The sequence below is a fragment of the Dasypus novemcinctus genome, chromosome 26, assembly GCF_030445035.2.
Source record: "Dasypus novemcinctus isolate mDasNov1 chromosome 26, mDasNov1.1.hap2, whole genome shotgun sequence".
Taxonomy (NCBI): Eukaryota; Metazoa; Chordata; class Mammalia; order Cingulata; family Dasypodidae; genus Dasypus; species Dasypus novemcinctus.
This window is the reverse complement of record NC_080698.1, coordinates 9,813,285-9,825,542: the sequence shown is the minus strand read 5'-3', so window position 1 is coordinate 9,825,542 and position 12,258 is coordinate 9,813,285. Positions and strand designations below refer to the sequence as shown.

The 12,258-nt window shown below is 37.8% G+C and overlaps 1 protein-coding gene across 1 annotated transcript in view; it reads left to right on the top strand.

The window, feature by feature from the left end:
* PRKAR2A (protein kinase cAMP-dependent type II regulatory subunit alpha) overlaps positions 1-12,258 on the top strand; it is a 125,834-nt gene that overhangs the window by 57,189 nt on the left and 56,387 nt on the right. Inside the window, exon 2 of the mRNA XM_058288617.2 lies at positions 9,425-9,460. Coding sequence (XP_058144600.1) covers positions 9,425-9,460 — 36 coding nt within the window. The remainder of the gene's footprint in view (positions 1-9,424; positions 9,461-12,258) is intronic.

Sequence of the window (12,258 nt, the reverse complement as noted above, 5' to 3'; positions counted from 1 at the left end):
ACTAGAAAGAGACCTTGAATAAAAGGGTCACCTCAGACCAGCAGAATATCTCAGCCTACATGTAGGATCATGTGTTAAAAACGGCTTTTTGGCCTTGAATAAAAGGGGGAAATGGCAAAGACAAATGAGTTTATATGGCTGAAAGTCTTCAAAAAAGAGTCAGGAGGTCATCAGAGGGTTCACACTTATCTACACCTCAGCAGGACCCCAGAGACAGCCAAAGTAGATACAGCCCCAGGTACTGGTTCTCCTGAGGGCTACAGAGACCCACAGGTTCTATGATCATGGCAAATGGCTGTGGAGTTCAGTGCTGTTTTGGGGGACCCTAATTTGGAATTTGTGTTCCTGAGTGTGATGGAGTTGGACTCAGATGTGACCTTTCTACACGTGCCTCTTCTCTCCCTTTTACTGATCCTGTGGTTGGTGCTAGGGTTGGTGTATACTCAGGAGACTTGAGTCTCTGGACTATCCATGTGCCAGCTGGGCTCTGAGCCTCAGCAGAGTTGCAACTCCTACCCTCTGGTTCGTTGAACTTATCCACGTCAGCTAACAGGGAGGTGAAGATGGTCAACTACCACACCAGGGAACTGAGAGTGCCTGCAACTGCAAGCAGGAGAATTGCATCCATCATCCATGTGGGATCTAAGCCCCCTCTTGATATAGAGGTGGAGTGGACATCACCATCCCAGGGTCCACAGGATGGAGGAATAAAATCTGGATTAGAGTGGATTTACTGATATTCTACTATGAAACTATTATGACTAGTAATGGAAGAAACTGTAACATTGATGAGGAGGAAGTGGCCACGGTAGTTGCTGAGGACAGGGAGAGGGAAGAAGAGAAGTGATGTGGGAGCATTTTCAGGACTTGGAGTTGTCCTAAATGATATTGCAGGGACAGATGCTAGACATTATATATCCTGCCATAACCCACTGGATGTGCTGGGGGAGAGTGTAAATTACAATGTAAACTATTATCCATGTGGTGCAGCAGTGCTCCAAAATGTATTCAACAAATGCAATGAATGTATCACAATGATGAAAGAGGTTATTGATGCAGGAGGAGTGGGGTGAGGAGGGGTGGAGGGGTATATGGGAACCTTTTATATTTTTTGAATGTAACATTTTTTATGATCTATGTATCTTCAAAAAATGCAATTTAAAAAATTGACGGGGGTGGGGAGTGGGGTATATGGGAACCTCATGTTTTTTAATATAACGTTTTGTGTGATCTATTAACTTTAAAAAAAGGATAATTAAAAAATATTTTAAAAATCTGTAAAAAATTGAACCAAGAGTCAGAGCAGTGATAGCACACAGTTACTTAACAGTAAATCTGTAGGCAAGAAAGAGAAACTGAACATCAGAGTAAACTTAGTATCATAATCAGATTCCTAGACATCTGAAAAATCTACAGGCCATTGTAAGAAAAAGGAATATATGATTCAGGCAAAGGAATAAATCAAAGCTCCAGATGAGACTCAGGACTTGAGTATAGATTTGCCACGTGCCCCTGCAATACCACTATTGGATGTATACCCAGATGAACTGAAAGCATTGACACGAATAGACATCTGAACGCCAATATTCATAGCGGTGTTATTCACAATTTCCAAGAGGTGGAAACCACCCAGGTGTCCATCAACCAGGGAATGGATAAACAAACTGTGGTGTACACATATGATGGAATATTACACAGTTGTAAGAAAAAATGAAGTCAGAAAACATATGGCAACATAGATGAAACTGGAGGATATTGTGTTGAGTGAAGCAAGCCACACATGAAAGGACAAATACTGTATGATTTCATTACTATTAACTAAATATGTTGTGTAAACTCATAGAGTTAATAACTTGAATATTGGTCACCAGAATATATAGTGAGGTTAGAGAATGGAAAGCTGAGGGTCATCTTGTACAGAATTGGTAAAAAGGAAGTGTGTTAATCCCTGGAAATGAATAGAAAAGGTGAAAGCACAACATAATGTCTGTAGCAGTACTATTATGTGGTTATGAAAGGGGTTTAAAGGGAAAGGCTAAGGTCATGTATATTCCTAGGAAAACTAAATTAATGTAACATGGAACTGTGTAGCATAACAGAACCACGTGAAAAATGAATATGGGTAAAATTGCACATATAAGATTGTTTTTCTTTGAACTTGAACAAATATATGTTCATACTATGAGTTGTTAATATCTGACAAAAATTATGCTAAGTGAAAAAAACCAGACACAAAGTACTATATATTGTATGACTCCATTTATATAAAATGTAAATAGAGATCAGTGTATAAAGATGAAGGTAGTTTAGTGGTTATGTAAGGCTGGGGAAGGCATGCAAAGGGGTGCACAGTTTTTCTTTAATAAAATTGTACTAAAATTTTTTGTGGTGGTGAACATTGTGAATATACTAAAAATCATTGATTATACACTTTGGATGGAGTGTCGTATATGAATATATCTGCTTAATTGATGTGGATGTGGCTTAAGTGGTTTAATGGCTCTTTCCCACATGGGAGGTCCCGGGTTCAGTTCCTAGTACCTCCCCAAAACCAAAAAAAACAACAAGCAAACAAATGAAAAAAACAACTCAGTGGAGCCCATGTGGCTCAGTGGTTGAGTGCCAGCTCCCACATAATGAGGTCCTGGGTTTAATCCCTGGCCCCAGTACCTCAAAAAACAAGCAAGAAAAAAAACCCTACTAAATAAGTAAATACATAATTGTACAAGAATAGCCAGAAACAGCAGCTATGTACAGCTGGGGAAGCATAGAGAGATCAAGAGATGAAGAATTTTCTTGTTTGTTTTTTATTTTTGTTTATTATTATTATTCAGATTATCAAAATTCTGTAATCATGACTGAGGTGATGAATGCTGCGTAATTATACCAAATACCATTGATAGTGCTTTTTAATATGTATCAATAAAATTGATTTATTTGAAAAAAATGAGAGAGGCTTTGATGAGAGTGTAGAAGTGAAGACTTTCAGAAAAGGAAACCAAAAGCGTAAAAAGATGGACAAAAGTAAAATATGACATATAAAAACTAAAAGATAAAATGGCTGAAGTAAGTTATACCTTTACAGTAATAACATTGAAAGTTAATTGATTAAATTCCACCAATAAGAAGACATAGGCTGACAGATTGGATAAGAAAAAACATGAGCCATCCATACGTTGTCTGCATGTGACTCACGCAAGGATGCAAATAGGCTGATAGTGAAAGGTTAGAAAAAATATTTCATGCAAACATTAACCAAAAGAGAGCAGGGAGAATGCTATACTGGTGTTGGACAAACAGACTTTAAATGTAAAAAGAGTGATGAGATTCAAAAGACCATTATATATTAATAAAAGGGACAATCCACCAGGAGTAACAGCCATAAATATCTATGCATCTAACCAGGGTGCACAAAAATACATGAGACAAACTCTGGCAAAGGTGAAGGGAGAAATAAATATCTCTATAATAATAGTTGGATACTTCAGCGTGCCACTCACGTCAGTAGATAGAACAACCTTGACAGAAGGTCAACAAGGAAACCGAGCTTGAACAATATAATAAGTGAGCTGTACTTTACAGACATGTATAGAATATTTCACCCCAAATCAGTGAGTTATAGATTCTTCTCAAGTGCACATGGATCTTTCTCCAGGGTAGACCACATGTTGGACTACAAAAACAGCTCTGAGTAAATTCAAGAACACTGAACTTATACAAAGTATTTTCTCAGATCATAATGGAAGGAAGCTGGAAATCAATAATAGGCGGGAAAGGGGAAAACTCACAAATATATGAAGGCTAAACAACACACTCCCAAACTATCAGTGGGTCAAAGAAGAAATTGCAAAAGAAATCTCGAGATGAATGAAAATGAGAACAAAACTTATCAATACAGTGAAGGCAGTGCTGAGAGGGAAATTTATAGCCCTAAATGCCTATATTAAAAAAGAAGAGCTAAAATCAGAGACCTAACTGAACACCTATAGAAACTAGAAAAAGAACAGCTAACCAATCCCAAAGCAAGCAGAAAGAAAGAAATAGCAAAGATTAGACCAGAAATAAATGAAATTGAGAACAAAGATATAATAGAGAAAATCAACAAAACCAAAAGTTGGTTCTTTGAGATCAATAAAATCAATGAACCGTTGGCTAGACTAACAAAGAAAAAAGGAGAGAAGATACAAGTAAATAAAATCATAAATTAAAGGAGGTTCATTACTACTGATCCCACAGAAATAAAAAGGATAATAAGAAATTGTGTGCCAACAAATTAAACAACCTAGATGAAATGGACAGATTTTTAGAAATGCACAACCTACATTGACTCTAGAAGAAATATAGGGAACTCAAAAATCAGGCACAAGAAAAGAGATTGAATCAGTCATCAAATATCTTCCAACAAAGAAAAGTCCAGGAACAGATGGTTTCACAAGTGAATTCTACCAACCATTTGGAGAATGTACCTGAACAATTAACTAAAGTAGACTTATTATTCTACTGTGACTTATTATTCTAGGAATGGAAGAACTTGTAGCATCAGTATGAAGGCAGTGGCCACCAGAGGTTCTGAGGGGAGGGAGAGTGAAGAATAGGTGTAATATGGACCATTTGGGGGGCATTGAAATTGTCCTGTATGACGTTTCATGACAGATACAGGCTAGAATGCAAAAACCTGTAAAATTGTGCGTACAAAGTATAAAACTATAGACCTTTTTTTTTTAAAAGATTTATTTATTTCTCTCCCTTTCCCCCCCATTGTCTGCTCTCTGTGTCCATTCGCTGTGTATTCTTCTGCATCCACTTGTATTATCAGGTGGCACTGGGAAACTGTGTCTCTTTTTTGTTGCGTCATCTTGTGTCAGCTCTTCGTGTGCCTAGCACCACTCCTGGGCAGGCTGTGCTATTTTCACGTGCGACAGCTCTCCTTGCGGGGCGCGCTCCTTGTGTGTGGGGCTCCCCTATATGGGAGCACTCCTGTGTGGAACGGCACTCCTTGATTAAATTAATTGATCTTTTTTATTTATTTCTCCCCCACCCCCAGTTGTCTGCTTTCTGTGTCCATTTGCTGTGTGTTCTGTGACCGCTTCTATCCTTACCAGTGGCACCGGGAATCTGTGTTTCTTTTTGGTGCATCATCTTGTTGTGTCAGCTCTACGTGTGTTGTGGCACCATTCTCGGGCAGGCTGCACTTTCATGCTGGGCGGCTCTCCTTACAGGGCACATTCCTTGCTCATGGGGCTCCCCTGCGCGGGGACACCCCTGCGTAGCAGGGCACTCCTTGCGTGCATCAGCACTGTGCATGGGCCAGCTCCACACGGGTCAAGGAGGCCCGGGGTCTGAACCTCAGATCTCCCATGTGGTAGGCGGACGCCCTATCCATTGGGCCAAGTCCGCTTCCCCTTAATCTTTGATAAACCAAATCCCACAGATTGTACACTTGAGGTAAATTATATGGTTTATGAACAAAAAATTTCATAGAGTGGGGAAGCAGATGTGGCTCACGCTATTGAACTCTGCCTACTACGTGGGAGGTCCTGGGTTCAATTCTGGGAACCTCCTGGAGAAGATGAACAAGGCAGCAAGCTGGTGCACGATGGGCAGGCACAGTGAAGTGATGCAACAAGATGATGCAAGGAGACACAAAGAGGAAGGATAATGGGAGACACAACAAAGCGGGGAGCTGAGGTGCCTCAGGTGACTGGGTACCTCTCTTCTACATGGGAGGTCCCAGGTTCGGTCCCTGGTGCCTCCTAAAGAAAAGACGAGCAGAAATAGCACACAGCAAATAGACACAGAGCAGACAGCAAGTGCAAAACGAGTGGGGGAAATAAATACAATAAGTCTTAAAAATATATAATATATATATTATTATATATAGGGTGGATTCCAGGAAAATACATCAAATATAAGATATGGACTGTAATTAGTAGCAGTATATTTGATGATGCTCTTTTATAATTTGTTACAAATGTTTCACAACTATGTAAGGTATCAGTGGTATGATATATGGGAGCCCTGTATGATGTTATGCATGTTTTTTCTTAAGTTCACAACTTCTACCAAACACATTGTTTATCGATGTTCACGTAAGAATGATATACTTCAATTTTTTAAAGGATTAAAAAAGAGCTGTGGTCTGTGGTTGCCTGTGCACACCCCTGTTCTTGGGGAAGAGGATTTTTATGTCTCTTTCTGTCACTAGCTGCTAGCCTGAGACTGGATCCTGCAGCATCCTTCTGCAATGGGGCATGGACACTGGTAACCAATTCCTGGAGAGAGCAATTTACGGTTTCTTACCATAATTTTATCAGCCTCTTCCTCCCACACTTCCCTGGATGCTCTACAGTGTTCTCCTCTGGCCTCTGGAGTTTCAGAGAGTTCCTGCCTGTTTAGTAGTTGTTTTTATGGACAGACTGAGTCCCAGAGGTCCCTATTCCACCATCTGCCCAGTACGTCCCAAATCTAGTTTATTTTTTTAACCCCACAAATCAGGTTTTGAATTTCATATAGTCAAAATTTATTTGGATTTGCCAAATTATTTACCATTTTCCATACTCATTATTCTTTTTTTGCATCTTAGCCGTATTTCCTGACTAACTTTCTTTCTTCTCTTGAAAATATCTTTTAGGAACTCCCTTAGTGATGGTCTGTTAGTGATAAGCTCTATCACATTTTTTCAGAATGTTTTTTCTCCCTATTAAAAATAATTTTATTTGTATAAATTACAGATTAACAGTTATTTTTTCTTAACACTTTGTCTTTTTCCATGGTCATCTTGTGTTTATTGTTGCTGTTGAGAAGTTACCTGTCAGTGTCTGTTTTTATGTAAATAGAAATATTTTGATCAGATTTTTTTCTCTTGCAGTTTTTCAGATTTTCCTTTTGACTTTGGTGTTCTACAGTTTCATGACCATGTACCTAGGTTTCTCTTGTGTGGGATTTGTTAGGCTTTATGAATCTGAGGGTTGTGTCTTTCACCCAGGTCTGGAAAATCTTTTAAAATATTCTTTCTTCCCCTTTTTCTCTTTTACAGCCTCCTTTTATGACTTTAACTGTTGCAAACATACTGTTCCTGTATTATTGTAATAGTTCTGTAATCTTGATAGCTAACTGTTCGTGGTATCAGCTGGTATCACCTGTGCTGATTGTTTCATTGGGTGTTTTATAATTTCATTTGTGTACTCAAGTTCAGTGAGACTTTATGGATTTACCATAAGCTCTGGGTTGAGGCCTTAAACTGGTGTACATTTCAACTGCCAACCTGAGTTAGAATAGGCACATGTGTTTCATATAATCAAAAATTCTCCCCTACCCCTCTCAAGCTAGAATGCAAACCCCATGAAATCAGGGGTCTTTGTTTTGTTCACTGATGTCTCTCAAATTGTCCAGAACACTGCATGGCACATACTAGGCATTCAAAATCTATTTGTGGGGAAGTGGATGTGGCTCAAGCAATTGAGCTCCTGCCTACCAGATGGGAGGTCCTGGTTCAGTTCCCAGTCCCTCCTAAAGAAGACAGTCAAGACAGCTAGCTGACGGAATGGGTGGGCACAGTGAGCTGATGGAACAAGATGATGCAACAACAGGAGACAAAAGGAGGAAAACAATGAGAGACAAAACAAAGCAGGGAGCAGATGTGATTCAAATGATTGGCGCCTCCCTCCCACATGGAGGGTCCCAGGCTGGGTTCCCCGTACTTCCTCAAAAAAATAAAAAAATAAAAAGATGAGCACACAAGGAATAGACGCAGCAAATACAAACAACAAAGGGTTAGGGAGAAATTTTTTTAAAAATAGCCCTTTGTGGATTTTGACTAATTTACCCTTTCATTGAGAAACTGAGGTACTGCTGTAGGTACTTTTTAAAATCAGTAATAACTGTGGTTTCCTTTTGAATTAACATATTTGTTCTAGTAACCTGACTTTGATCCATACTATGCAAAAGAGATAATTCTGATTATCATAGATAAACATTTGTCTTCTTCCTGGGCCTCTTTTAGAGGCCTATCATTGAATTTGATTCTCGGAGTTAATCTTAATTTGTTTTTCACTTATCCTCAAATTTCATTTTTGAGAGTGGGAAGACATTTTAATAATTTTTAGTAGAAGAGTAAGTTTGCAAGGTAAAACCTTATTCAAATCATAGTTGGGGAGTACGAATTTAGATAATTATGAAATTATCTATAATGTAAGAGTGATTGATGAAAACTAGAAAAATTAGCAGAGAAAAAACTTTTTAACATAAAGACGTAGTTTATTTTTCTTTTTTTTTAATACATTTTTATTACAGAAGTTGTGAATTACAAAGCAATCATGCACATGTGTAGAATTCCCATACAGCACTTCATCAGCGCACCACACTGGTGGAATATTTGTTGCAGATTATGAAATAATATCATCAGACTATTACCACTAACCATGGTCCATTGCGTACATTTGGCACAATTTTTCCATACTCCCCCATTATCAACACAGTACATCTTAGGCATAGATGCATGAATATTACAGCATTGCTTTTAACCACAAGTCCATATAGGTCACAGCAAATGTATTTTTCCCATGCTTCACATTCCTACCACCCTGCAATAGTGATGATGAACATCTTTTCTAGCTCACAGAAGGATGCTCTTGTATCTGTACTCCAACCACAATTCTCATCTGCATCTGGGTTCACTGTGTTTCAATCTCTAAACTATTTTTTAGCTGTTTTTCATTTGACATTTACATCCCTAGACTACCGTTTTCAGTCACATTCCCATTTATATACCAGCTGCTACTCACTGTAATGTGTTACCATCAACTCTATACATTTTCACACTTTTTCAGTCAAGTTATTTAAAACTCTGTATACATTAAGCATCAGTAGTCCTTCTCAGTCCTCCTCTTATCTCCACCGTTTTTGAAAGAAAATCTCACCACAATCCTCTGTAGCTTCTTTTTCCAATGAGCATGCTGACTCTAGGCAAGAGAAAACCCACCCATATGGTGAGGTATAACTTAATGGTTATTTATTTTCTATTTTAGCGTAATATTACTCATGAAATAATGTTTAAATGAAATGTAAACAATATTATCTGGCAGATATGGAGATTATTTTTAAAGAGTATTAAAGAAGAAAATTTACTTTGTATATCATATTATTACCATAAATTCCATAGTTTTCTTATTTATCTGATATGATACAAATTAGATGGAATATGGATGTGAGCATAAATAATATTGCCATCTTCAGAATGTTGAAATTATAAAGAGCTTGTTTCAAAGAGATATTGTGTATTATATTGTCTTGATTGTACAGAAGAATATAAGCTGACATACTCCCTGGTATGAAAGTTCTTTTGTCAAAGATTTTTGCAAAACTGGAGGGGGTAATGGGGCCCTGTACTATAACAATGACTAAATGTTGCTTCTTTGTTTTGCAGTTCCAGCTCCTAGCAGATTCAATAGGCGAGTATCAGGTATGTGCTCTCTTCCATTATATACCATTAAAATAAAAGTCAACTGATCTTTTTAATAAAAAGTAAACTGCATTATAGAACATTATGCTACACGTAAAATTGCCTGTAGTTCTTCCATTTTATTTTCATCTTAATATGAAGTGAGTATATATGTACGTATTTTTATATTGCTATATTTGTGTGGTTTGTCTCTTTGCATTCATGACATTAATATTTTTCCATGTTTATAATTAAATTTCTAAAACTGATTTTTATTTTTTATTGCTATTTCACTGATACTGGGTGTTTGGCTTTCCCCATCCCCTGCCCACCCATATCCCCTATTTTTTTTTTTTTAAAGATTTATTTATTTATTTAATTTCCCCCCCTCCCCAGGTTGTCTGTCCTTGGTGTCTATTTGCTGCGTCTTGTTTCTTTGTCCGCTTCTGTTGTCGTCAGCAGCACGGGAAGTGTGGGCGGCGCCATTCCTGGGCAGGCTGCTCTTTCTTTTCACGCTGGGCGGCTTTCCTCACGGGCGCACTCCTTGTGCGTGGGACTCCCCCACGCGGCACGGCACTCCTTGCGCGCATCAGCACTGCACATGGCCAGCTCCACACGGGTCAAGGAGGCCCGGGGTTTGAACCGCGGACCTTCCATATGGTAGACGGACGCCCTAACCACTGGGCCAAAGTCCGTTTCCCCATACCCCTTATTTTTGGTATTCTAGATTATATTGTCATTAACTTCTTACATTACAGTTTTTGAGGTCAGAGTCCTGGGAGTTGCATACTCTGGTGAGAAAATGAGCATTTCTTTGGCTTCTTCTGTGTATTTCTCTCTAGAGACAGTTTACAGAATAGGCCTCAGAGGAGAAAGATACCCTTCACAGGCCTCTTTTCCACCATCATCTCACCAATATGGAAGACAGCCACTCCTTTTAGATGCAGAATTGCATCGGATTGTTTTATTTAGCATTTCTTTGATTAGTACCGAAACTGAATATTTTCCAAATGTGTAGGACATTTATTGTACTTTCTTCTATAGGACTAGTTTGGTAATTTTTGCCCATTTATCTTTTATGGTCTAGGTTTTTTAAAAAAAATAATAAATGTATAAACTTTCTATGATGATTTTTTTAAATGTTTGAGTTTTTTAATGTAAAATTTTCTAGTCAGTTGTGCTATTTATTTTAATTTGGGTATTTTTTAAATTGACACAAAGTTTTTACTGTTACTTGTTTCTCAAACACTGCCTGGCACATAGCAGGCACTCAGTAAGTATTTATTGAATAAATACTACTTCCTCTCCCTTTCCTTCCTTCCCTTCCTCCTCCTCCTCCTCCCCCTACCCTCAACTTCTTTCATGGAGCTGATAAAAAATTTTCTGTAAAATTTTCTTATAATTAAAATGTTTGACTTTTTGATACATCTAGAGCAGGGATTCTTAATCAGGGGTCAGACTCCAGGGGTCTGTGGAAAGATTTCAGAGGGTCTGTGAGCATGAATTGATAAAAAATCAACTCAATTAGATGTCCAACATGATAAGCATATTATTGCCTTGTCAAATACTACACCACAGTTTACTGTTCTTATTCAAGATAAACAACAATTGTCTGCACATTTTTATTAAAAGAAAAATTAACTAACTGCTGTATTTTTGGTATAGTAGTTTATTGTTTAATGTGTTAAGAAAGAAGCATATATGTATAGTATTATATGTTTACTATTTTAATAACTATTTCAATATACATAACTGGTTTCTTTTATAATTTTATGCATTTAAAAACATTCTTGTCGGGACATGTTGGTGCAGGTGTGATATATTTATTAAATAATATACAGTATAGTGTGGACTTAGTATGATTTTTATTTTGATGTAGCATGTTCTGAGTGCAGTGGATAAATGCCTGTGAAAAGATAGGTAAGGATGGTGAAGATGGATTCATGGTGCTGAATTTCCAAATGTTTGCCCAAAATGACCATTTGAACAGATATTGAACCATGTTAGGTTATCTGGTATTGAAATTATGGGAAAGTTGTAAAATATGAATTTGAATAATCCTAAAATTTAATTTTGAAGACATGCTGATATTGAGTGCCATAAAACTATCTGCCACTACATTCTGAGGAGGAGTAAGGGGTCGGGTCCATAGTTTTCACCTGACTGGCAAAGGGGTCTGTGGAACAAAAAAGATTAAGAACCCCCCTGATCTAGAGTTTATTTGGGAATACAATTGGATTAGTAAGGTGTTTCAAAACTGCTCTGCAAGCTACATGTATTTTCTCATCCTTTCATATCCCCTTGTTCTGGGAAGGGTTTTTGATTTTAAGTTGTAATATCACCTAATATCCAGTAAGGTTAGGCATCCCTTTTCTACTTCTCAGTCTTTGCGAAAATCAGTTCTGTATGTTTTCAAAAAGCTTTTAGTTAGGGTGTACACCAATATCTGTTGAAAGAAGATTTAAGAAGGTGTTGCTTACGTGCAGAGTCAGTTTACAGGAAGAAAACAGTAAGGATTAAGGTTGGTTTGATACCAGTGAGCTATTATCTTCTATTTTGTTCATCCCTACCTTGTACCCCTTTTTACCCTAAGATGGTAATAATAGCCCTTGACATGTATAGGGCAGGTCTGGAAGACCAAGAGTATGGTGACACTCATCCAGAGGTCACAGATGCTGTTCAGTGTTGTTCAGCCTTTGAACCTTTGTGGGAGACATATGACAAGTACATGATATTACCCTTCCTCCTTAGATTTTACCGTCTTACTGAAGATGTAAGACCTTTTCATGTCATTCAAATGTTGCGAAAATCAAAAAGAA